Source organism: Balaenoptera physalus, assembly GCF_965194825.1.
Source record: "Balaenoptera physalus genome assembly, chromosome: 3".
NCBI classification, from domain to species: domain Eukaryota; kingdom Metazoa; phylum Chordata; class Mammalia; order Artiodactyla; family Balaenopteridae; genus Balaenoptera; species Balaenoptera physalus.
This window is the reverse complement of record NC_138890.1, coordinates 119902978-119930188: the sequence shown is the minus strand read 5'-3', so window position 1 is coordinate 119930188 and position 27211 is coordinate 119902978. Positions and strand designations below refer to the sequence as shown.

At 40.7% G+C, this 27211-nt stretch overlaps 1 protein-coding gene across 13 annotated transcripts in view; it reads left to right on the top strand.

Annotated features, from left to right (window-relative positions):
- Positions 1-27211, top strand: part of ARHGEF28 (Rho guanine nucleotide exchange factor 28) — a 312161-nt gene that overhangs the window by 32089 nt on the left and 252861 nt on the right. For 5 of the 13 annotated variants that reach the window (XM_082457053.1, XM_082457063.1, XM_082457052.1 and 2 more), the window contains one exon: positions 25626-25669. The exons of 7 other annotated variants lie outside the window; for them this stretch is intronic. In XM_082457053.1, the coding sequence (XP_082313179.1) occupies positions 25637-25669 (33 nt within the window). In that variant the 5' untranslated portion in view covers positions 25626-25636. Of the gene's footprint in view, positions 1-24702; positions 24835-25625; positions 25670-27211 lie in introns of those variants that run through there. One more of the 13 variants, XM_082457064.1, reaches the window with a different exon arrangement.

The following is a 27211-nucleotide window of genomic DNA, read 5'->3' as shown; positions in this document are numbered from 1 at the left end:
TTCTCATCCAGGAAATGACAGTAACAACACTTTATGGACAATGGTGCAGAATAAATGATTAACATATGTTAAGAGGCAACTCCAGCTTTTCACTATAGTAAGAATGGAGGGAAAGCAGTTGTACTAGGAAGAGGGGGCTTGTCTTGAAGCCAAACACAGTTTTAGTTAGGTTGTGTTATTTGGGGGAAGCTGGTGGAGATCATGGGGGATGTGGAAGGTCTCACCCAGGCTGCCCTTGTCGTGGTCATTGTGTGAAGTGCTTGAGGTGGGGCCTGGTGGACAGTGAACCTCTGGTCGACCACAGCTTGTTTCACCGTAACGTAATTGGGATCACATAGTACATACATGGGGCATTCTTTATTTTTTACTTTTGATATTATTAATATGTTTGTTAAATACCCTTCAAAAATTATCATTTTCAGTGACTGCATAAAATTAGTATACTATTCTCAATGTGAGACTTTTTGATTATTCCCAACATTTTGCTCATAATGCATTAAGTACATCTTTGTCAGAATTCATGGCTCGATTCCTACAAGGGAAGAGGCAGTTTTGTTTTAACCGTGGTTGTAGATTGAAAGTCAGCATTAGAATCTGCAGCTTCCCTTGCTCCACTGGACTGGAGTCTGTCATTGACCTGTTGGTGTCTTGAGCCTCTAAGACCTGGGAACTTGCCCTGCTCACCTTGGTTTCATTAACATCAGGCACAGAGTAGGTGCTTGTTAAGAGTTTGTGGAAATGAACCAAGGATGAAAGTTTTGGTGCACAGAGAGGTGTGAGAACCTCCCGTCCATGTTCTCCTTCTATGTTGTTGTGCTATGTTGAACTTTTTAGGGAATGGGCAATGGGCATAAAAATGACATGCTCTCTTCCCTTAAGAAGCTTGTTACCTAGTTGAAGAAAACACTAGCAGAGAGGAGAAATTAGGGAATTTAGTAAAATATCAACTGAGAGTCTGGTAGGGAGTTCAGAACTAGGAGAGAATCCTTATTGCTGGAGTAACCAGCGGTGTAATGGAGCAGGTAGAATAAGTTGGGTGTTAGGATTTATCCACTTAGGTCAACAGAGAGGGAGAAGGAAGGGTGCTTTAAGTAGGAGAGCCAGCGCAGGGGCGGGAGTGAGTGTGGACCATGAGAGGGACAGCGTGCAAATCTGCGAGAGCAGGAGGAAAGAGTATTTGAGAGCCAGGTAAGGTGGGACCACGTTAAGGAGAGTTGGAAATCAAACAGAATTTGAAAGAGGCCTAACAAGCATAAAGAGTCTTTGTAGGTTCACGAGTGACATGAGGAAAGTGGTTGAACTGGAATTTCAAAGGTGGTGTCAGAAATATGTCTCAGAGAAGGTCATTTATAAGTACACAAATACTTGGTGATGATAGTTTATGTATCTGGAGTTCGTAAAAGCTTCTGTGACTCTCCCTTAATCCTTGCATGTCCAGGAGCGGGCAGTGATTATTGTCTCCTTTTTAGAGATATGGAAATGGAGCTCCCAAGTGGTTGGTTGACCTCTCCCAGTCACACGGTTGGAAACGGCAGTTATAGGAACCCACATCTCCTCACTCCTGGCCCACTGGTTTTCCAGTGATGCCTCAGGGAGTGAGGGACATGCCTTCCAGAAACTGAGGTCTTTGTTGGGGGAACTGTTCCTTGGGAAGAAAGGGACGGCGTCAGTGTGTGGCTGAGTGTGCCAGGTGCTTTAGGTACCTTCAGTTTCATCACCCTAACAGTCTCGTAGCTGTTGTCATCATTAGCTACGTTTTACAGTTAAGGAAATCAAGGCTTGAATTAAGTAACGTGCCCAAAGTCACACATCTAGTTAGAGACAGATTGAGAACCCTAATCCAGGTTATGTGTCTCTTTTCTGCCTTGGTTCTTTCCACAGCCTGACACTTGGACACACTGCTGTTGCTTCTGTTTCCTACTTTTGCTCAGGAATGTGATGGGGTTGATTTTTTTTGGGGTGCTATATATACAAAACTAAATTATTTTGGAATGAGTTTAACTGAAGCAGGTGTCTTGGTTTAATATTATGTTGTATTTTGTGGAGGTGAGTGCATATATTAAGAGTAAATGTTAGGAATTTCAAAAAGCTAATTGGGAGAAACAGAGTTTTGCTCTCTTTCTGGCTTTTAGGGATTTATTCTTGTATTTCTTCTAAGCCACCCCTTAAGCTTCAGGGTGGAGACTCGAATGGTAAAGTGCTGAGCGGAGCTCTGCTTGCATCTCTAGTCTCAGCTTTTGTCCCCTTGTCATCTTGCACGCAGCTCTAAAGAAGAGACTTCAGACCCTACATAGATCGACATGTTCTCTGTGCTCAGTGTACAGGCTGGAATGTGTCTCCTCTCCAGCCCCACATCCTTCCCTTTAGTCTACTTCACTTGCCTTCATCCTTCAAGACTCAGCATGCCCAGCTCCTGGACTGGGTTTGTTGTTCCTGCCCTGTGTACCCCGGTCAGGCACCTCTGCTCTGTGTTTTCCAGGAAGATAGCACAGGGGTGGAAGTGTACATACAGTGTTTGGGTGGGGGAGATGGGGATACGTAGTAGGCCACCCTCATAGAATGGCCAGCCTGTAATGGGAAGTTGTAGGAAATAGGCTGGAGAGTGCCTTAGCTGTAGTTCTTGGGTGATAATGGAAACAGACTTTGATGCCTAACTATGACCCTAACTGCCCCTATGGCATTCCCTTGCATAAGCCCTCTACCCCACGTACCCATCCCTGGCTGCAACGAATTCCCGTTGGCTTCTGTAAGGACAATGGGATCCTACTTCCTGTCAAAGCTGTGCACAGTGGAGGGCTCCCCAGAGGGGGGATGCAGGTGCTAACTGGAAAAAGGGAAAGATGCCCGACAGCCAGAACACCACAAAGCCCCCTCTAGAGGAGAAAGGAAGTGTTGTCGGAGGCCCTGGGAGGGACGCTCACACACAGCGGCCTTGAATGGCAGGTGTAGAAGGGTGGCCTTTCCTCTCTCGGCAGTGGGGAGCCACCGAGAGGCTTAGAGTAGGTGACGGGGGCTGGACACCCAGAGCAATATTTGAAGAAGTGGAATCTTTTGGTTGCGGGCCTCACGGACTGGAGCGAGCTGGGGCCAAAAGTAGGGAAACCAGTTGGGAGATTAGGGTCCGTGTGCAGTAAACACGGAACTGGTAGTTTGGAATTTACCGTGAGTCATGAGCAGCTCAGGGATTAGAACGGGCTGACCTTGGGCGAGTCAGCCTTTCCCGCCTGAGGTGTCCACAGTGGGGGGACCGTGCCGGCCTGCTCGCGGAAACGTTGTCGGGATGAACTCATCAAGATCTTTGGTCTAGATCCAGGTGAATCATGGAGTCATTTGTAGCTTGTTGTTTCTGCCCTCTGCGTGTCGGATATTTTTCTAGCCACCACTTGCTCTTCTCTTTCTGAAATGAAAAGTTGAGGTGTGAGAAAACCTGATGGTCACAGTAATCTGAGCACATCATTGCTTGGTGGGGGAAAGGTTCCACCTCCAGGTCGTGTGTTCATCTGGTTTCTGGCACAGTCTGAGCCAGGAACGAGACAACGTGAAAGGTTGTTTGAATACTGAAGTAAAAATCACAGCGGGCAGGGAAAACCATCTACCTGGATTATCAGCAGAATCTATACAGTGACCTCTTCACTTCAGTGGTAACCGTGACCACTTGAGTGGACTTGGACAGCGTCTAGAAAATAAGGGAAAATGCCTTCAACAAAGCTCTTTTCATGGACGGCTCTTACGCTGTGCTCAATCCTACGGCTCTTAGACAAAAGCCCTTATTTTCTTCCCGGGTCTTGTCGTGTTTCCAGCAACAACTCAGAATATGGCCTCACAGGTCAACACATTTAACCACCACAGGGAGCTTTACTAGAACTGCAGCTTTTTGTTGGTTTGTAATGATTCTTAACCTGTTTAATATTGCATTTTTATCTTGTTGCTAGAAATCCTAACATTGGAGTTGAACTTCACAAAGAGCTTTCAGACATTATCTCATTTTGTTTCTTCAGGCTGGTGCAGGATAACTTCTGATATCTTAGTCTGATTTTCAGTGGGGTTTGTAAGAAAAGAGTTAAGATTGCTCTGTCTGAACCTCAAAAATTTACAAATAGAGTTTCATTGTCCTTTTATTTGAGTAGCTCATAGTGTTTTATACACATTAATTCATTAATGCTCACAAAAGCCCTGTGTGTAGGCAGTGGAAAGTATTTCCCCTGCTGCAGTATTTACACATTGAGAAACCAAGTCAGGAGGCAGAGGCAGGGCGGGGCCCGTGGAGGGGAGCCAGGGCTGACTCGAGAGGCCCGGTTCTTAGTCTCGTCCTCTTCCTTGTCCATTAGAAAACCCGAACACATTTTCCTTTGGAAAATGATTGTGGTTTCCAAGGAAAATAACCCTGTAGACCACACTCTATCTGGAGAACAGAACTGTAAGAGGGGAGTTTGGGGGAGATTTTATCATAAAATGGTGGATGTGGTTTCATTTGCTTGTATCGTTGGCATGTATTTTGGCTACAGCTGGAACCCAGACAGTCAACATGGTGGCGTGTTTTTGTGTCTGAAACCACTCTTCGGATGTACTCATCTCATTCCTTTGATGCCTTTCCAAGTGTTAGAAAAGGAAGATGCCATTTCCAGCTTAGGCTGTGCCATAGGTGGCAGAAAAGGCTTTCATGTTCCCTTTTTAGATTTCCACATCCTCAAGGACAGGGAACCGTCCCTACTCTTCCTCCTTTTAATCTCTTATCTTCCCACTAGTGCTTTGATGAGAATAAATCAGTAAAAGGACTTGGTGGGCAGAATAAACTGCAGACTGTGTATCTCAGTGCCTGTGTGACAGCTCTCCACGTGTGGGCCTCTCAAACTTATGCCCAAAACTGAATCCCTGGTTTCCTTTCCCAAACCTGCACCACCTATGCCACTCCCCATCTCTGTTAATGGCAATTCCATCCTTAGCTCAGTCTTCAAATTTTGGAGACACCCTCTTTCTCTCACATCCCACTTCCGATTTGCCAGGAAATCCAATTGGCTTTATCTTCAGAATGTGTCCAGAATCCAGTTACTGCTCTTGCTGCCCTTGCTACCACCCCGTTCTTGCCCACCATCGTCTCTTGCCTGGATTATTGCAGTGGCCTCCAAACAAGTCCCCCACTCTGCCCTTGGTCCCTTTGTCAACCTGCAACATAGTAGTTAGAATAATACTGTTAGTATATATGTCAGATCATGTCACTCCTTAGCTTGCAGCCCTTGAATGAATCCTTTCATACTTAGAGAAACCCAAGCCCACATGATGACATATAAGGTCTTATGTGATCAGGCCCTACATTTTTCTCTGTCCCCCTTTTTTTTTGAGTGCATGTGTGTGATTTTACTACAGAGTATTGTAAAATAAAAACACAAACACGACTTGGTCACAGCCTCTTAAATATAGTTATAACGTTGTCCTTCCTAGAAAGCTCCAAACCTGTCTGTGGAGCTCTAGCCTGCTCAAGGTAGAGCTTTGGAAGGAGGCAGAAGACATAAGCAGTTTTTCTAACCGCCCCCCAGTGTGTACGGAAGGTTCAGAGGACACTGAGGACACAGGAGTCTGTAAATATTTAGTCGTGGGTAATGAAGTTAATCTAGGAAGGGGTGGAGCTCTGGCAGTAGCTGGTACAGGTCCGGCTCTCCCGTCTCTTTGGGGAGATGGTGGGGCTTTTGCTATTGGTTCAGCCAATCTGATGGTTGAGGCAGGTTTGGAAATTTTCTCAACACTTACGGTAGTTGGTACAACCCTTCTGGTGGGTTTCTTGGAAATTCTTAAAGGTGGAGCTGCATTTGTCTTTTCCTGCTGCTACTGAGGGGTCCTATAGGCATTCTGGAAGTGACTATGTCAGTCTCTGCTGATTTTACAACTTTTTCAGAGCCGGGAGAAGTCATGCTTTTAAACTCTGAAACTCTTTCAGTAGATGGTATGTGTTTTTTTGAGGATGCTGTCAGTATTTCCTCTGGTTACTGAGTATCTTCCGAAAGATGCTGAAGATAGGCTGCTGTAAGTGGAACAGGTTTTCACGAATCATTCTTTAGTTGCAACAGAGCACCAGTTTATTAAAAAAGGATGTAACTCAGGAAGAACCATGTGGAAGAGATGCAGAGGGCAAGGTATGTGGCGCTTCCGCGCTCCCTCTGAGCGTGCCGCTCTCCCAGCACCTCCACGTGTTCAGCAGCCCAGAAGCTCCTGTCCTCCTTTTTCTGTTACTCTCCGTGTTACCCACTCGGACTCCTTGCTGTTCCTTGATCACGCTCGCACTGGTCAGTGTCCCCAGCTTGCTTCACGACTTCCCACTCTCTCCTTCCTCTGCCTGAGACTCTTAGCCCAGACATCTGCATGGGTCTCTCCTACACCTCTTTTAAGTCTTTGTTCAAATGTCGTCATCTCAATGAGGTCTTTCCTGACCACTGTACTTAAAATTGCACCCCACTGCCCACCCCTGCCACTCTTTCCTCCTCCTTTGCTTCATTTTAAAAATAGCACATATCACTCTCAAATGGACTCTTAGAAAATTTTCTAGTTATTGTCTGTAAATTGTACTGTCAGCTTGAGAAGGGCTGGGATTTTTGTTTCTCTTGTTGAATTATATCTCCTCAGCACATGGTATCCTGTTGCCCAGTAGTTGCTCGAATGCTGTTGAATGAATATGTTGTGTTTTCAAACACAATAGTCACTCTTAACCTCCACTCCTCGTCAAAGAATATATAATGATTGGACTTAGTCTCCTAATTTTTTGGTATGTATGGAACACAGCAAAGGATGCAAGAGAATAATTTAGCTGGGGATATAAGATAAACACATGAAACAATTAGCAACAATTAGTGGTGGGATATAAGTGTTAGATTGTAGAATAAGTAAAAGATACAGGGGCAGTCATTGGGAACATGAGGGGAGGCAGGACCCTGGAGTTTACTGAGTACCTACTGTCAGTTCTACTCTAGGGGTTTTGTGTACTGGATTCCATTTGATCTTTACAACAGATATTGTGGGGCCAGTGAGGTAGTCCAAGGTCACAGAGTTAGTAGGTGTTTGATCCAAGATTCAAACCCTAGTGTCCCATGCTACAGAGTTAGAATATTCAGAAAGGGATTCATGGAAGTGTAAGGTGGTATAGAGTCTGGGCATGGGACCCATAGGGAGCAAATCTGGGTCAAGTGAGATTTATGTGGCGAAGTGGTGAGCGATGGGTTATGTGTGGGATGAACAACATTGCAGGATGCTCTGGAAGCCCAGTGGGGGAGTTTGTATTTGATTTGATAGGTACTAGAGGCTAAGATTTGTTCTTGACCAGAGGAGTAAAATAAGGGAAACAATGACTTTGAGTATTAAATTGAGTATTTAACCTGGTGTTAATATCCAAGATGGATTAGAAGTGGGGAGGGGGGAACATGCTTCTGGTGATCACTTAACAGACTCTTGGAATATTGCTGGGAGGTTGGGGGAGGTGATGGGAATGGGGTGCCAGTTTAGTAGAGAGAATGAAGAGGGGATGATGGGGGGAGACTCCAAGTAATTACTACATGGTACATGAGTGAGTGTGGAAGTGAAGGAGGAAGAGAAATAAACGTTCTAGGGTTATAAACCTGAGTGGCTTTTATTACCTTTAGCAAAATGGGCAGTGTAGTTAATGTGGACCAGTTTGGGCCTGATAATATTGAATAGTTCTTGAAGCAATGATATTAGGGAAATAATCAAAGAAACAGTTCTCCTCTTAGAGAAGAGAAAACATAGAGGATGGAGAAGGGTTGATGAGATAAGTAGTCATCAAAGATTGTGGGAAAAGGCATTAGCCTAGTTCTGTGAAGTTTCAGAGGTCAGTTTAGAACTAATGGGTGAAAATTAGGGGGAGGCAGATTTTTGCCTTAAAATAAGGAACTGTAATACCAACACTGGGAAAGTTACCTATAGTAGCTGCTTTGATCTTCACAGCTCTGCAAAGTAGACGCTATCACCCCATTCTTACAGGTAAGGAAACAGGCCTTGGAGCACACTGCTTAAAAAGTGCAGAGCCAAGGTGTTTTGGTGTTTTATTTATTTTCCTTTTGTGGCTGAATTTTTTTTTAATTTAAAAGATTAAAATTAAATATTTAAAATGTAAAACAAGTTATTAAATACAAATAAATTATTTTAAATATAAAAAAATTTACATTGTAAATTTAAATATTTTTATTTAAAAAAGACATGGTATCACCAGCATAATAATAGAGATTTTTAAAAGACCTTTCCATCACTCCCAGCAATTTCTCATTGTAAGAGAACCAATATATACAGTTTACATATTTTTCTACACTTTTCTCTGATCGTACAAAATGCAGTATATATTATTCTCCATTATAAATCATTTTAATATCACACCTAGACATGATTCTGCAAAGTTCTTTTTAAAGATCTCTCTGTGTTCTGTACTTTCACTATGATGTATCTAGATAGAGATTTGTTGGAGCTCAATATATTTTCAGCATCTGAGAATTGTATCAATTAATAAGAATTCTCCAAAATTATCTCTTCACATATTCTGTTGTCCCTTTAATCTCAGTCTGGAACTCCTGTAAAAAAGTATGTGGACCTTTTCATACTATATTTCATGTTTCTTAACACCTTTCATATCCTTCCCCTTCTCTAGCTTTTTACTATATTCTGGGTAATGTCTTAAATTTCAAATTCTAGTTTACTGATTACCTTTTCATTTTTCTTTCTTTGTTATTTAACCTGTCCAATGAAGTTTCAGACATTATACCTTTTTATTTTCAGAAGTTTTATTTGGTTCTTTGTCAAGTCAGCCTGGTGTTTTAGGATAGTGTCCTGTTCCTTTCTCATGCTTTCAGTTATTTTTTTCAACATCTTATTTAAATATGCTTCTATTTTAGAATATTTGGTTAGTCTATTTGAAGTTCAGAGGGTCTGATTTTGCTGTTTGTACTGTCTTTCTTGTGATGCATAGCTGCATAGAGTGTTTAATGATTTGGAATTGTGGGCCTATGACAAATGAGACTCTAACTTTGGGGGTTTCGTAAATCTGAGTTAACTCCAAATGCAGCATTACCAGCCTGGGACTATTTTGTGTATGTTAATCTTTCAGTTGAAGATTTCCAGGGAACGCTTTCCCCCCCACTTCAAAAGCTTAGGCCGAGACAAAGTTCCTTGCCTTTTCCTTTTACTAGAGGTCATACTTTTCTATTAGACTAAAGGTAGAGCCCTCTGGGTACTGCTTTATTCAGGAGATGGAGCCATGACTTTGTCTCTTGCCCTCAAAGGCCATTTAAACTCGATCTTCTGGGCTGAGACCAGCCAAACTCTTCAGGGCAAAGATTCTCGGTAGGTCATCACTGTATTTCTCAGTGAGTCTTAATTTTGTGACTTTTGGAGAGCTCCCTTGTTTTCTTGGGAGAGTTCAAACTATGCATTTGAAGTAATTCTTAAATAGTCTAACTAATGCTTTGAGCAATAGAGGTGTCAGGTTATTTAACCCATCATATTGGCAGAAAGAAAGTCTGTTTTCTTAAACACTTAAAGGAACAAGTCCTTGTCAACTCATCTTACAAATTTACCCAGCCCATTCCTGGTAGGATTGGTGCCTTTTCTCTGTTCTCTGCTAGCAACCAGTGCTTTTCTTTATTCTAATGTTAATTACATGGCATTGGCTGTTTTATTGTATGCTTCCTGCAATAGGCTAGGAGTTCCTGAGGGCAGACCCTGGACTTCTGTGGGTGCAAAGTCCCTCAGCTAATGGGAACAAATGGGACCCAGAACACATAAGGGGAGATGGGTGAGGGAATTGGAGGCAGAGCCAGAAAGAAAGAGCTCTAATGGCCTAATATGTGACCAATTGATGAAAAGTATTGGTTTCAAAATAGGGAATGAAGTCTTTGTTCAGAGTGAGGTGGCATCTTAAGGATGGAGGAAAAAAGGAAAGAACCATAGTCGTTCTTTCTAAAAATGTAGTTAGAAAGGGGAAATGAATTGGTAGAGCATAACTTGGCATGAGCTCATTTCAGAGGTGGGTAATGGATGTGGTCTGGAATTGATGTCATAGACTGTCTATCAATAAATCACTCACTCACTGTAATTAAGTTTACTAGGTACATTCCACACCTGGGACATTTTGTATGGTATCTGTGAATGCTCATCTAAAATGAGGTTTCCCCACAAATATGTAATCTAAATTTATAGGCCACACACCTAGACAGATCTGTGTTGCGTGTGGGCGCATACACATGCACTGAGTCAGGGAATGGCATATTTTCTGTAATTTGGCTCATAGACCTGCTTGCTCCAAACTGTGTGCCTTGCTTTCCTTCTGTGTTCCTGTCTTTGAGTCAGTGTTTTTGAATGAAGGCATGATTTGTTGGTAGGAAGATCAAGACTTTATACCCATGAGTATCCATTACCCTATTAACCTGGATTATATCACTCGGTTAGTTAGCTCTCACCTACTAGAAGATAGGAATGCAAAGAACTAGGAGATGAAAGGTAAAAGTTTGTGTGTACCTGTATGTGTGTATGTTGCGAGTGGGGTTACGATGAACTAAATTTAGTCACGTTGTTGAGAAGACCTAAGGTGATGAGAGGTATCTATTAAGTGTGACCATGTATTTGGCATTGCTATTATGAAATACCTTTATTTCTCACAGTTCTGGAGGCTAGAAGTCCAAGATCAGGTGCCAGCGTGGTTGGGTGAGGCCCCTCTTCTGGGTCACAGACTTCTTGTTGTGTCCTCACATGGCAGGAGGGGCTGCGGAGCTCTGTGGAGTCATCTTTATAAGGGTACTAATTCCATTCATGGGGACTCCAACCTGATGACCTAAGAACCTCCCAAAGGCCCTGTCTCCTAATGCCATTATCCTGGGGGTGAGCTTTTCAACATTTGAATTTGTGGGGGGGAGACACAAACACTCAGGCATGCACATACCACACCTGTGTATTCTGTTGGTGCAAATGTTAGTTTTTCAGATTGCATTTTTTTCCTAGAACAGGTAGAGAGTAGTTCAGTTCATGGCATGTGAAGATCTGCCTTGATGTGGCACTTACTGCTTCAGGTTCTGCAAAGTGTAGCGTTTAGTTCCTAGTTCCTTTGTAATAGTACAGTTTTTAAGAATAATGAGCTCAGTGTTGCTTTAGGAAACACACTGTTATGCGAGAGCCATGGAAAACATGATCTGAAAGGGGACTTGAGTAAATAGTAAGAGGGAAAGGGCCCAAGTTCTACCTGCCTCACAGCAGGCATTGCAGTTTTTGGAGCACATCCAATCTTAAGAGCCACCCACTTGTCCAAGATCAGATTGATACAAAGACAGAGCCTTATTCTTTGGTCTCTCTTGGTGAGGACTGTCAACAAGGAACTTACATGCCATGAAACAGAACCATTCACTCCAATGGAAAATATGCAGATTTAGAAACTAAATTCTTTTTACTCTCTTTTTGAAAAATTGAAGTAAGATTAGTATTCTGTTTTCATTTTTAACTGAAAATCAATATTAATATACAATTTATGAGTTGGGTAGTTAAATTATAATTTAAATGAAAATATTTAGGAATTTTAATGGTAGATCTGAAAAGAAATTATATGCTAATTTCCTGGGGGAATTACATCAAGGGTAGTATTATGTAGTGAACTGGTATGACTTTCTCGAATACAGGAACTCTCCCATGAGGGATCCCCTTTCTGGAGGAGACCTGAGGTTGGCTAACCTCTCTTTTGAGGAAAAGGCACACCTAAGCCATCAGAAGCAAAATTAAAATCTGTTCAAATTTCAAAGAAGAACATGGCACAGTTCTTCAGGATGCAGGACTGTCCCCGTTATGTGACATTTAACATCCTTGGCCACTAGGCACCAAGTGCCAAGATCTGTTCTCCCCAGCACTTTCGACATTCTCATTTCTTTCCCTTGTCCTGGTAAGCATGCACAGGTCCCCGCTAACAAAAAGACCGAAAAAAAACAAAAGTCCCCTTCATTTTCCTCTCCATTGCCCTGGAAGTGATACCCAGTAACTTTCTAATTTCCAAAGACCATGGCGCCTTCTGAGTCCTCATTCTCCTTGACCTCGCTGCAGTCCCTCGTGAGCGCTAAGCAATTATGTATTATTATCAAATTATTATTTAAGCTCTTGAATTGTTGCTGAACTGTTCATGTGGTTGGACTTGTCTCTCTATAAATGTTTTGAGGGCAGGATCTTATACTTCTCTGTGCCCTTAGTAATATTCAGGACAATGTATTTGGTGTTTATTTTGTTAGCTGAATATTTATTTCTAACTCATTGCACTGTTTTAATATTTATCCTGTAGGAAAGTTCTTTTCTGTTTTAATCTTGAATCCCAAATGCTGAATTTCACGTCTTTATTGTATATGTGATAGAAATTTGTAGTTATTATTCTTAGCATGTGTAGGTCACATTTGTTCGGATCACTGGAGCCCAGGGGTATATCTGGATCTCAGTCACAGTAACAATATAGTTTTTGACTTGGCTTTCACCAGTGAAAACATTTGAATACCAGTTCTCACAGTGTTCCTCCTTTCTGAGACACAGGTCAAGATCCCTCTTCCCAGAAGAGTCTTTTCTGACAACTTCAGCCACAAAGTTCTCTCATTTTCCTGAACTCTTAAAGCATTTACTGTTTAACATGATTTTCTCCACTCCTTACCTCCTGGTTACTGCTCCACTGCCCTCATTAGGCTGCTCCTTCCAACATGGCTGTGGCCAAGCAGGCCAGCAACCTCTCAAATCATGGCTTCAGTGGGTCCTTCTCAGTTCTTATCTTGCTTTGCATCTTTTACCCACAGGGTTTGCTGCCTTGTTCATTCCTCTTGGCTTTTGTCACATTCTAAATTTCTAACATAGCAATAGTTAGATAGTTGGGAGTGTGGGATCTGGAACCAGACTGCTTGGGTTTGAATCCTGGTTCTACCACTTAGTAGTTGTGTGCCTTTGGGCAACCTGCTTAACCTCTCTATGCCTCACTTTTCCCATCTGTAAAATGGGGACAGTAGCAGGAGGTACTCTATAGGGTTGTGAGGATTAGATGAACATTGTCTAGCACAATAAATAGTGCTCAGTAAATGTCAGCCCTGATTATTTCTCTATTTCTCAATGCCTTTTGTGAGCCCCTCTTCCTCTACCTTTCTCTTGGAGTTCTCCAAGGTTCTGTTCTAAGCCCTTTTTGAATTTGTGTGTATCCACTTCCTTGATCCATCCCATTTACCCCCAATGACTTTAACTACTGTTCTATATTATCAAACTCTTTCTCTCCAGCCCAGACCTCTTTCTTGAACTCCAGATCCCTGCTTTTGACCTGTCTTGGACACCAGTCCTCACATCTCAAACTCATTATGGCCAGTACTCATTTTTTTCCTCCGAGTCATTCATCTGCTTTTCCTTTCACTTTCCCCATCTTGGTCAATGGCATTGTCTATCTCATTTCCCAAACCAGGAACCAAGGAATCACCCTAGATTCCTCCTGATCCTTATGCCCTACATCTAGTTAAGCATCAAGGCCTTTCCATTTTGTTCTTTAATCTCTTAAATTTGCCCACCCTACTACATTGCTTTTAATCAGGCTCTCAATGTCTTTCACCTGAACAATAGCAGTGGTCTCTTACCTGGTTTCCCTGACTTTGGTCTCTCTCTCTCTTTCCAATCCATCTACCACCTGTGTCACAGCGATCTCTTTAAAATACAATTTGGATCACACCCCTCTCTTGCTTAAAGCCACTCACGGGCTTGAAGTTCATGTTACTTAGGATGACATAACATTTGGGGCTCAGAAAAAGTTTTCATCCTTCTCTTCCACCGCTACCCTACACACACTTTCAGTAGCCTTGGAGGTGCTACTGAATAACCTCTTCTTTTATGCTTCCATGTAGTTGTACCTATTTCTTCTGCTTGAAATGTCCTCCCATTTCATGGTCTACCTGGTGAACATCTATTATCTGTCTCAGTGATTTTCAGCAAGGCTCGCTATTGGCATTTGGGGTGGGACAGTTCTTTGTGCAGGGCTGATCCAGTATTATAGGACACTCAGTACCCATGGTTCCTGTTGCTGAATGCCAGTAGCAGCTCCCTTCCCTCTTCTGCTCTTCTCCTACCCCACCAACCCAGTCAGGTAGGAAACCAGACATGCTCTGCCCTCATTTCCAAATGCCTTTCTGGGTAGGAATGCCCCTAGTTAAAAGCCGTAGTATGTATTCTTTAAGACTTAGCTTAAACCTCATTTCCTTGGGGAACCATGCCCGATACCTCACCTGCTGACTGATTTGAGTATTTCTGCTTCCCTGTGTTCACAGAATCCCACACATATTTTACCATTTACAATTACCATTGTTTTCCTTTTTCTCACTGGGCTGGCATTTCCTCTAGGACAGAATTCATCCTTGCATCCTCAGTGCCTAGGATATGATAGATACTCAATAAATATTTGTAGCGTAAGTGAATGTTTATGTTATCCTTGGTATTTAGTTGTCTGTCCTCTGGCTTATTTGCCTATTTCATATCCGTATGCCCTTTTCAAATAGACTGATAGACACGCGGAGACATTTATACTTTTTTTTAACTGAGTGCTAAGCATATAGGAAGTTCTGAGTAAATATGCTAAACTAAATGAAACATTTAGAGGCTAGCTATATTTCTAAGGTTAAACCTCATTTCTTTTCATTGTTAAGGTCATATTTCTAAACATTGAAGCATCATTCTAGAATTTCTCCAGGTTTTACACATTTGTCCACTAGTTTTATAGTCTAGAATTGGGTGCCCTAGTCTAGCTCTTCTGGTTTAAGAATGTCTTAATTTTTATGGGTGGTGGGCAGAGAGTACCTTTTTGTTCCTACAACGACTGTATAAAGCCTAGTTGGGAACGGGGGGGTGGAGGAGGGTGGCTCATAGCCACAGTTTGCTGCCTGAAATACAGATGGAAGCCATGGGGGAGGTGGTGACTGCCACCGCCGGTTAGATGTGTTAACTCCTCTGTAGAAATGCTTCTTCGTATCAGGAGACATTTGTATCAGGTACATTTTCCATGTACCTATTCCCCCAGCTACTCTCTCTGCCTCTACTTTCTTCTCTCTCCGGTCTGTTCAGCAGTCTTTGGGTCAGCCTCATGGCAGGGCAACCTTAGGTAGGTTATTGCCTCACTTCAAACACTTCTTTGGCCTCGCATTGCCTCTAGAAGGGATTTTCAACCAGAAGTATGTGATTTTTTAATCTTGGATCTCACAACCTTAAATTCTCCACAACCTTAAATTGTGGAGCCCACGACTCCACAAAAGAGAACCAGTTTCTTGACTTAGCAGTTACTTTGTTTTTGCCCATAAATAGTATTTTCTACTTTGTTCCCTCATGTTTCTTCTCTAACACAGTTCTGAATTTCTTTTGACATTTTAAAGTTTCAAATTTATTCCTAAGGATAAAGCCTTGCTGCCACACAAGATAATCAAAACATGTCATAAGCTGAGAAAGAAATTCTAAAACTATTTTAAGCAATGGCAATATTATTGGAAAATGTGGGCCGGGGGTGGGGGGATGGCCACCACCAGAGAGAAAATTGATTAGCATACATAAATTTTAGCATGACTTTTCAAATTGACAATTTTATTGAGATAATTGTACAGTCACATTCAGTTGTAAGAAACAGTATAGAGAAACTTTATATTCTCTACCCAGTGGTAACATTTTGTAAAACTGTTATAATAAGCTCAATTAATATTGACAGTGATACAATGTACCCATCTTATTCAGGTTTTCCAGTTTTACTTATATTCACTAGTACGTGTGATCTTAAATTTCTGTACCATTTTTGTCACGTGTGTAGGTTCATGCGTTCACCGCTACAGTCAAGATACTGAACAGTTCTGAAACCACTAGGATCCCTCATGTCGCCCTTTTATAGTCACGACTGCCTTCCCTCCTCACCTCTCCCAATACTGTTTCTCACCCCTGACAACCACTAATCTGTTGTCCATTAATTTTTCTCATTTAAAAAATATTATTATATAAGTGGGATTATAGTCTGTAACCTTTTGGGACTGGCTCTCATCACTCAGCATAATTTCCTGAAGATTGATCCATGTTGAATAAATAGTTTGCTCCTTTTAATTGCTGAGTAGTATATCTTGCTGAGTTATGTATGTACATATGTAAGTGTGCACAAAGACGACAGAGTTTAACCATTCACCTACTGAAGACATCTGGGCTGATTCTAGTTTTTGGCTGTTATAAGTAAGGCTATGAACAATCGTGTCCAGGTTTTTGTGTGAACATAAACTTTTATTTCTCGGTGGGGGGCGGGGAAATACCCATTAGTGGAATTGCTGGTGGCAGTGTGTGTTTAGTTTTTAAGAGACTGCCCAGCTGTTCTCCAGAGTGACTATATTATTTTGCATTTTCACCAGCAATGTATAAGTGATTCAGTTTCTCCACATCCTTTCCAAGATTTGGTGATGCCAGTATTTTTATCATCAATGATAGGGGCACTATTTTGTATATTTTATAGTTTATATATTTTAATATCCCTCCCATGACAACCTGCATAGTGTTGTGCACACAGTGACAGTGAGTTGACTTTGACATGATGGAGGAACTTTAGAGATCTGTTGCTGATGAGGACATTGATGCCCTGATAGGATGTAACTTGCCCAAGATACTTGAGTGATTGAGCTTTGCACTATGAAGGATACACTAAACGGATTAATAGCATAAGTGAGATGGTACGCGTATGTTCAATTGACTTATAGAAAGCTTTTAAGGGCTTAATCACTTTGTGTGCAAATACATCCTGTGAAATACCAGCAAGTGTGACTGGTTTGGCGGAACATTGTGTTAGCAGCTAGCTCCCGCTCCTCTTTGTACTTTGCAAATGTCCTCTAATTTAGGCTGTACTATTTCAGACTGACTGGCTCCCCTTCTTCCTCCCCACCCCCAGTAGTTTGAATTAATGAGATCCCATTGAATGGTTATTGTGTTGCTTGCTTTCTAATCTTCAGACATCTCCCCACACTGAGCTCACCAAATAATTCTACTCTTTCACTTAAAGCTGCTTAGACCTGCATAACTCAGGTAGATAACTACAGTCTGAAGCAGGTCTGTAGACACCGTTGTGTATTAAACAGTAGGTTTATTTCTAAAATGCTTTCTTCTTGCCCATCCATTGTGCTGCCATTGAAGGTTTTTACTTAGACTTGGCCTTACCTCCCATTTAGCTGTTCTTTCCTCCTCCTGTTAGTATAACAGTTGTGAAATACAATTAAAATTCTACACTCCTAGGTTCACAAAGGAGCTGTGAATCAACATTTCCCTCTAAGTGCAGAAGGTTTCAAACTGAGGTAGCAATTGAATTACCCCAATAGTAATTGCTCTCTGCCCTTTGAATTTTCAAACTGTAGGGGGAATGTTTGGTTCTATAAAGTCAAATAAAATTCTTTGGAGCTTGACAGTATTATACTGATGTGGTACAGTGCTCTTCAGAATTCCTGATGCCTGGGGATTCCTTGGGGCTGCCAGGATGAGGCTGAGCTGGATAGGCCTCTTTTAGACCATCTTCACCCCAATTACTCCTGAATCATTTTGATCAGTCTAATATGTAGAGGTTCTGAATGATTAAATAAAGATTCAAATGTTTTAAAAAATCCTTTGCGTATGCTTAATGTACAATGATAATAAAAATAGTTACAGCTAGCATTTATTGAGTGCTTATGATAGGCCGTTAAGTGTTTTCTCTTTTTTTCTCTATCAAATCTCTTAATCTTCCCAACAATCTTAGGGGGTAGGTACTGTTACTAGTTCTACTTGACACATTGGAAACTGGCCCAGGGAGGTAAATAACAGACCCAAAGTCACACAGTTAGAACAGGGTATAACTGGTGTTCAAACGCAGCCTGTTCTTGAGTCTGTACTCCTAGCTGTAAGGCTTTTGCAGCCTTTTAGCCCAGCAAATTGCTGTCTTTCAGACCATAGTAATGTTACAGAAGGACTCTGCTGAGGCCAAGGAGGGCATGGGCTCTGGGCTCAGACAGGTTGGATCCACATGCCTCGGCCATGTCTAGCCTCTCGGCCTCATCCTCAACCAAGTGGCACAACTTTGCTGAGCTTTTCTTTGCTCTTGTGAAGTGGAGACAGGGGTGCTGGAGGTTCTCCTCTCTGAAGAGAGCAAGTATCAGGAAAGCCCTTTAAAGTGAAGCTTCTTAAAGTGGGGACCACAATTCAGAGGTAACAGGGGTGGAGAAAAAATTTGCCTGCGGTTCTAGTTTTTGAAAATGAAATTAAAATTATGAACATATTTTTAAAATGTAAAGTTTATTCCTTTGGCTGAAAGGCAGCAGAGCATCACGGCTAGAATTACAGACTCTGGAGTGGCTGCTCGAATACCAGCCCAGCCTTGTTCAGTGTGACCTAATGCATGCTGAGTTTTTAACTCTGCTAACTCTTAGAATGAACATAAGGTGAATCATGTGTGTGTGAGAGATTAGAGGAGGTTGTGACTTTTCTTCTGACACGACTGATAGCACAGTAGGACATCCATGTCATCACGTTTGATTTTCAGAGCATTATTATGGGGCTCATGTTTATTAGAAATACCCAAGCATGTCTCCCATTTTCTCCTAGGGTGGAGAGAAGGTGCTGTTATTCATTTAATGTTGAAGTTACTATCTTTAAGCCTTTATCTCATTATGATTATTTCTTCTTACTTGTTAATGGATCTCTGTCACATTCTCATTGATAGTTTTGTATATGACTTGAAGTTCTGCAGTACTCAAATTCTTTTCTCAATTTTATTTAACCTTATTTCATGCTTAAAAAAGATTTCCCGTTTTATTTTGAGTTGATTTGTATTTAGCTATAATATCTGGTAACCATACCAAGCCCTGAACAAACAACTACAAAAAAATTTTTTTTGATGTTCAAGATAAAATGGCTAGAGAGTAGATGCCAGCATTGGGTGGGGTGAAGAATGAACAACGGAGGTTTTTGCTTGTAATTCTATAAGTGGTCAGTTCATTTAAGTATTTTTGTTTAGGTAACTTGCTCCTCAGTTAACCTTGTAACTGGAGGCACTTGTAAATGAAGATTTAGGTAACTAGGACTTCCACATTTTTCTCAATGCTACCATGAGGATTCTTTGAGATGATGTTTGTGAAATACTCAGCGCAGTGCCTGACACACCATTAGCCTTCAAAATGGAGTTATTTATAATACGGACAAATATTTGAACATTATCTGTTAATAAGTTGTACGAGAGGCATACACGCCAATGACTTTTAGCACGTTGAATGACAAAATTAGTCATGGGTTTTATACTGAATCAGTCTTAGAATATTTCATTTAGATGCAAAAACATGAGAAACCCAGAACTTCAAAGAACTGATTTTTTTCTGTATTAGTTAAATGTTATGTTTTAAATTTAAAATATTCTTTTCACCTGTTGAAAATAGTCTAATATTTTTCTTTAGTGTTAACTAGCAACCAGAGATATTGGAATAGTATATATGCTTCATAAAATATCTAAAATATTGAATCTTTTATGTCTTGATGATCTTTTCATAAGATTTTTTTTCCCCTTTTGGGAGCAAACTTAGAAACTCTGTACTAAGACCCCAAATTATTCCATGGAGTCTGCCAGCAAGACTAGAAATGTACTGGCTCTTTACTTTCCCAATAAACATTTTCAAAAATACAGTACAATAAAAAAGGACTTGAGTCTCAATTTTTGAAATTGCAGGTGGAGAACTCAGGCTTTAGGAAGTGGAGTGTAGCGCATGCTACTTCACTTATATAGTGAAAAGCTACAGCATGTGAAGAACTTAGGCAATTGTGACTTGCTTATTTAGCAAACACAAATTTTTTGTCATTAAACTTGATGTAAAAGGAGGCATGGCCATATTTAGCCATGCAGCTCAGCAAGCGAGCACAGAACTTACTGCTCTTTGCTATAAAAGAGGAATTAATTACAGGAAAGTGAGAATATAGTTTTTAATATCTATTCTGGTTTGAAGTTTTATTTGAGGATATAATATATTGGCAGCAAACTATGTTCTCTACAACTTAAGTAGGAAATCCTGATGGGGTTTTAGAAGTGTTGGAACAGAGGTTGAGAACTGGGGGGACTTTAGTTTTTAGTTTATTTTTTCAAGGAGTGAAAAGTAGTTTCTCTGAAAAACAAAATAACTGCTGCTCAGAATGGCTCTTAAATTTCTTTACTGAAAAGTGGTAAAAGGTAGAGTAGGCAGGAATAATAAAATATGAGTTGTTAAGTATCAGGTGAAATACAAACAGTATGTTGTTTAGCCCTTGATGTTTTGCCTTTTGCCTAAGCAATCTTGAGAACGAAAAATGGAGCTGGGGGAATCAGGCTCCCTGACTTCAGGCTATATTACAAAGCTTCAGTAATCAAGACAGTTTGGTACTGGCACAAAAACAGAAATATAGATCAATGGAACAGGATAGAAAGCCCAGAGATAAACCCACACACATATGGGCACCTTATTTTTGATAAAGGAGGCAAGCATATACAGTGGAGAAAAGACAGCCTCTTCAATAAGTGGTGCTGGGAAAATTGGACAGGTACATGTAAAAGTATGAAATTAGAACACTCCCTGACACCATGCACAAAAATAAACTCAAAATGGATTAAAGACCTAAGTGTAAGGGCAGACACTATCAAACTCTTAGAGGAAAACATAGGCAGAACACTCTATGACATACATCACAGCAAGATTCTTTTTGACCCAGCTCCCAGAGAAATGGAAATAAGAACACAAATAAACAAATGGGACCTAATGAAACTTAAAAGCTTTTGCACAGCAAAGGAAACCATAAACAAGACCAAAAGACAACCATCAGAATGGGAGAAAATATTTGCAAATGAAGCAACTGACAAAGGATTAATCTCCAAGATTTACAAGCAGCTCATGCAGCTCAATAACAAAAAAACGAACAACCCAATCCAAAAATGGGCAGAAGACCTAAATAGACATTTCTCCAAAGAAGATATACAGATGGCCTACAGACACATGAAAGAATGCTCAACATCATTAATCATTAGAGAAATGCAAATCAAAACTACAATGAAATATCATCTCACACCGGTCAGAATGGCCATCATCAAAAAATCTAGAAACAATAAATGCTGGAGAGGGTGTGGAGGAAAGGGAACACTCTTGCACTGTTGGTGGGAATGTAAATTGATACAGCCACTATGGAGAACAGTATGGAGGTTCCTTAAAAAACTACAAATAGAACTACCATACGACCCAGCAATCCCACTACTGGGCATATACCCTGAGAAAACCATAGGTCAAAAAGAGTCATGTACCAAAATGTTCATTGCAGCTCTATTTACAATAGCCAGGACATGGAAGCAATCTAAATGTCCATCGACAGATGAATGGATAAAGAAGATGTGGCACATATATACAATGGAATATTACTCAGCCATAAAAAGAAATGAAATGGAGGTATTTGTGATGAGGTGGATGGAGTTAGAGTCTGTCATACAGAGTGAAGTAAGTCAGAAAGAGAAAAACAAATACAGTATGCTAACACATATATACAGAATCTAAGGGAAAAAAAAAAAAAAAAAAAAAAAGCCATGAAGAACCTAGTGGCAAGACGGGAATAAAGACACAGACCTACTAGAGAATGGACTTGAGGATATGGGGAGGGGGTGGGGTGAGATGTGACAGGGTAAGAGAGTGTCATGGACATATATACACTACCAAATGTAAAATAGATAGCTAGTGGGAAGCAGCCGCATAGCACAGGGAGATCAGCTCGGTGCTTTGTGACCACCTAGAGGGGTGGGATGGGGAGGGTGGAAGGGAGACACAAGAGGGAGGAGATATGGGAACATATGTATATGTACAACTGATTCACTTTGTTATAAAGCAGAAGCTAACACACCATTGTAAGGCAATTATACTTCAATAAAGATGTTAAAAAAAAAAAAAAAATTTGAGGCAGGCATTTGGTGGCGTCGGTGGAGAACCTGGATTCTTCACAAAGCTGTGCGAGGTTGGATTCTGCGCTCCAGTTCAGGTCATGAGGGCCTTTTCACTGTATAAATACAGAACTCCAGAGGCGCTGGTGATCACCCCACGCTCCACTGGTCGTGCCTCTGTCTGCTGAGCCTGGAGGAAAACCATTGGGAAAAGTAGCCTAACAAGTGGGGGAAAAGGCTTACTTTAGAGAGCGGAGCTTCAAAATGTTGACGTGTATATACCCTTAAGTATAATATGTTAGCATGTATCCCTTACTTAATGTATTTATTAATAAAACATATTACTGTAACAGTGTATATTCTAAAACATATCTGAAATCTACAAAGCTATAAGGATTAAACATTATAGTAAGATTTTTTTTTTTTTATTAATAGCCCTTTTTGCACTCACTAAAAACATTGACATGTAATACATGCCAGTGAGAGTAATATGATGAAAATGTGTCATTCTTTTGAAAAACTTTGCTTAATAATTTTAATGCTGTGTTCAGTTCAGCTTGAATGTCTGGTTCCAAGTACTGTTTACTTTGAAATTGATTTTGACGTGTCATAGCTGAAAAAGATACCATATTATGATAAATAGATTCTAATTGAAGAAGTGAGTGCTGGCTGTACTTGTACATAAAGGGATTTATATTTTAACCCCATCCAACAATTGTACAAGAGTTTAAATGTGGCTAATAAATTCCCATCTTCCATGATGTCAATCATTCCTCCTGCAAATTAATCAGAAGTTGTTGCATTTAAAGAATATAAAACCCATGAAACATTTGGAAAGGTTAAAAAAAATAGATTAGAAAGCTTTTTCCAAAAATTTAAAGCATGCATGTATGAGGGCTTTTGTAGGTGGCAAACTTTAAATAATTTTTGCAACGAAATCACAAAATGGAAAGGTGCAAATACTTTTTCAAAATGTTTTTACAGTGGTATACACTGTCTGTAACCTGAGTTTCTTTTGAGATGCATTTTCTTTTTCACTTATTAAAATATCACCCCTTTCTTGAAGGCATAGGGTATTTATTTGAAAGCTATATTTATTTATTTATTTATTTATTTATGGCTGTGTTGGGTCTTCGTTTCTGTGCGGTCTTCTTTCTCCAGTTGTGGCAAGCGGGGGCCACTCTTCATCGCGGTGCGCGGGCCTCTCACTATCGCGGCCCCTCCTGTTGCGGAGCACAGGCTCCAGACGCGCAGGCTCAGTAATTGTGGCTCACGGGCCTAGTCGCTCCGCGGCATGTGGGATCTTCCCAGACCAGGGCTCGAACCCGTGTCCTCTGCATTGGCAGGCAGATTCTCAACCACTGTGCCACCAGGGAAGCACTGAAAACTATTTTTAAAAGATCTGCTATAAACAGCCAGTTTTCATCTCAGAAATCCCAGCAAATATGGAACACTTCTATTTTTGTTAGAAAATTAGGTAGTACATGTTTGGCAACTTTTTAAAGTACTTTGCTGCGATATAACCAACACACCTTAATGTGGTAAAGATTTTTATGGTCATTTCCCGTCTTGTTACAGCAATTGTAAAGATTTGACCATGTTTGAAGGTCTTATTTCTATAAAGTTAACCACACTGACATCCTGTGGAACTGTGTGCTTTTGGCTTCAAGTTCTTCTTTGCAGTATCTCACCCATGAATGACACAGTGAATGAATTTTGCGTATGTGCTTTTTAAACTTCTTATCTGAGAAGCTACCCTATCAGTGGTTGTACTCGAACAGTTTTCCTGTAGATCATTACTTATTAAAGAAGTAATTCACTCTTCAGAATGTCTTCATATTCTCACCAAAAGTGTTTTTTTTTTTTAGTGTATTTTATCAGACAAAAATCTAATACCGTCTGTACTTTCTTCTAAGTGTATGGCAAGCCTCCCACACAGCTTAATATGTCCTAACATGCTTCTTAAAATACTAAGTTTTGAAAGTTTTGCTCATAAAGGAAAGCATTTTTGTTTTTTTTTTTTACTTTGTGGATTTCAGCCTTTTTTCTTAGCACTGCATTTGCTATAGAATACATTCATTTCTTTTGCTATTAGGTAGAAATCTTAAAAGGATCTTCTAATTTTATTATCAAGTTTACCGAAATTTTGTAAAGGATTGGAATTATGTATGGCATGACTGTGAACATAGTTGAAAAAAATGGCTACTGTCTTGAGACACAGTGTACATTTAGTGTGAGGGTCATGGTACATGTGCTGGTGAATATACGTTCATATTTTAAATGCCTTCTTGATAATTTTGAATCTTGAGGGGCTCTACTCAGTGCTCTTGGATTGGTCATAATTTTTATTTCATAGTGTAGCTGATGAACAATGGATACTGGGATTGGGAGTCTCAGGTTTGTCATTCTTGTGGTTAGTATTATCTTGAATTTGAACTTTCTTTCTTGGACTCCTTAAGCCATTCATCCAGTTTGTGAGGTTAGTTTCATTACAAATTGATGATGATACCCATAAGCCCATTTACGTGGGTCTACATGAACTGCCACAGGGCACAAAGTGTTGAAAATGTGGGCCGAGGAGGGCTCTGCTGTCAACCCCTTGGCCTCGTGTGACCTTCGGTCTTCTCTCAGGATGACTCATGGAATGTGACTTGTGACCTAGGAGGGTGCCAGTGTCCGCATGTATATGAACTATTAGTAAAACTTGAGCTAAATGATTTTTCAAAAAGTAAATTAAAATAGAATTCTTTATGTTTTTCCTCCAGGTCAAGTGTGACCTCTGGGGGTTACTGTACTCAGAGTCACGATTCAGGTTGCTATGTGTCTGCCTTCTTAAGAGACATCCCCAAAGTCCTGCAGCTGGCTGTGGCCTGGGGACCAGAGCCAGGCTTGGCCTGGTGAGCAGAACCCTGTCCCAGAGGACGCAGGTGGGTGGGCGGAGAGGGGAAAGGTGATGGGGGCCGTGAGTCTCCTTGTCTGCCCTACTCAGAGTTCTCGTGCAGCCCACTCTTCACTTTCTTCCAATCTTTAGGTCTCTGTCATTCAGCTGTGAGCTCTTTGAGGGCTGGACCATTTACTGGTCATCTTTGTGTAATGCTGAGCCCATTGAAGGTGTTCAATAAACCTTTCTTAAAGGAAGGTGTTCAATAAACCTTTTGTCTAAGTTGCTAGCTGGTTTCCGGGTACAGATGGGATGTGTGCACCTAGTGGAGAGGTTGGTTAGCGTGACAGCGGGCTGCATCCCTTTAGACTGAACTCTCTGGCCCTCACCAAGAGGTCTTAGAACTATCTTGTCTCCGCAGGCTCCTGCCTCGTCCAGCTAAGAGTGAATTTTGACCTCAGAGTAGCCTATATCTAAGTGATTAACTAAGGCAAAACTTGCAACATGCTTATGTTGGCCTTTCTTGGCTTACTGAAATATAATTTCTATTTGGGAGCAGTCTGTGGGATAATGTTTGGGGTGATAGGTTTTCCTTATGTGTGGATCTTCATGTGAAAGAAGAAAGGGAGGAGGATATTTTATATGGAGAGCATCTTATTCCTTTGTTCTTAATTTTGTCTCTGCGGTTGTCCTATCTAGTGGGTTACTCCTCCCTCTACGATGTTAACTAAAGGGCAGGGCGCAGCTCTGCTGGCTGGTCACACGGGGCTCCTACAATAACTCTCACTTCTATTATTTTCATTGCAGATGCGGAAGCCATGGAGCTGAACTGCAGTGAAGTACCTCTTTATGTAAGTGCCTAAGCATTGGGCTGCAGGTCTAAGTGGCCCTTTCTTGAACTTGAAACCCCCTGTGACTGAAGTGGGAAGAAATGTTCTGTTGGCTATTGAGTTGGGGCTTTTAAAAAAACAACACACAACATTACTGTCTAGTTCAAGCCTTTGCATGGAGCCTTTTAAAACTGGTTGGCTCCTGGTTCCAAAGTCTGGGTTTTAATTATATTTTCCTGAGTAACTTTTAACTGTATAACTTCTGGAAGGCAACTCTGCTCACCACTATAACCACCAATGCTTAACTGTATAACTTTTGGACTCAGAAATACTGAGTTCATCTATGTGAATGATTTTTGAACACATTATTTTATGATATCCTGATAATAGCCAAGAATGTTTTCTGTGTGTATCTTTTTTGGGGAGAAGGTTCAGTGACAATTGTGTCAGGTAAAATCCTGAAGTAGGAATTCAAAGGGAAAAGTGCTGGGACATACATAGAGTAGGTGGGGGATTGGGTGACAGAGCTGCCTGGTGAGATTCCTAGTCAGATGTACCTTCTGGGCTGAGAGAGGATTCCAATCTTGAGAACAGTTACTGGGTGTAACAGAAGTGAGCCAATTGTCTCCCCACATAGAAAATGGCAGATGATTTTCTCTTCCTTCCTTATTTTAGGCAAAACCTCTTTCCTTGGAACCTGTGTTTGGTGGCAGGTGGGCATGGATGTGTGTATGGGAATTAGGGTTTCAAGTGGCCTTTGAATCATCATCAACTCAAGAAATACACCAAGAGTACTAGATCTAGAATAAGGACATGACCTCAATTCAGATGTATCCTGAATAGAACAGAATATCAAGGACTTGGAACAAATTTAGTCAGCATCTTAAATCAATTAAAATATATTCATTCATTTCCCCTTAACATACTTCACTACCCAGGTGGCCCTCCCTCTCTCCCTTCCACCTCTTCCCTTGCTGTCACCTCCCTCCCCCTTACACATACCCCACTCTGTTCTCTGGAGAAAGACAAAATGATAAAATAAATGGATTTCAGAATAATGAAAAAGTTGCCTTCTGGGTTACTCAGGGGTCTGGAGTATTCTCTCTCGATTGTGATTTGCAGGTTATAAAATGTATTATAGATAGTTAGACTTGGCCCAGCCATAATTAACGATTAAAAAAAAAAAGACTGGTCCAAGGCTAAATTTAGAGTACTCCCAAGTCTTTTTTTTTTTTGTACCTTTCTCCTCCTTAGCTTTATTCATTCCACTCTGCTCTCCTACGTCAAACCAAACAGATCTACAAGTCTAATGAGGATACAAAACCTGGTAGTTTTTCTTTTTTTTTTAATTGAAGTATAGTTGATTTATAATGTTGGGTTGGTTTCTGGTGTACAGCAAAGTGATTCAGTTATACATATGTATATATTTTTTTATTTTTCATAGTCTTTTCTACTATGGTTTATTATAGGATATTTAATATAGTTCCCTGAGCTATACAGTAGGACCTCGTTGTTTATCTATTTTATATATAGTAGTTTGTATCTTCTAATCCCAAACTCCTA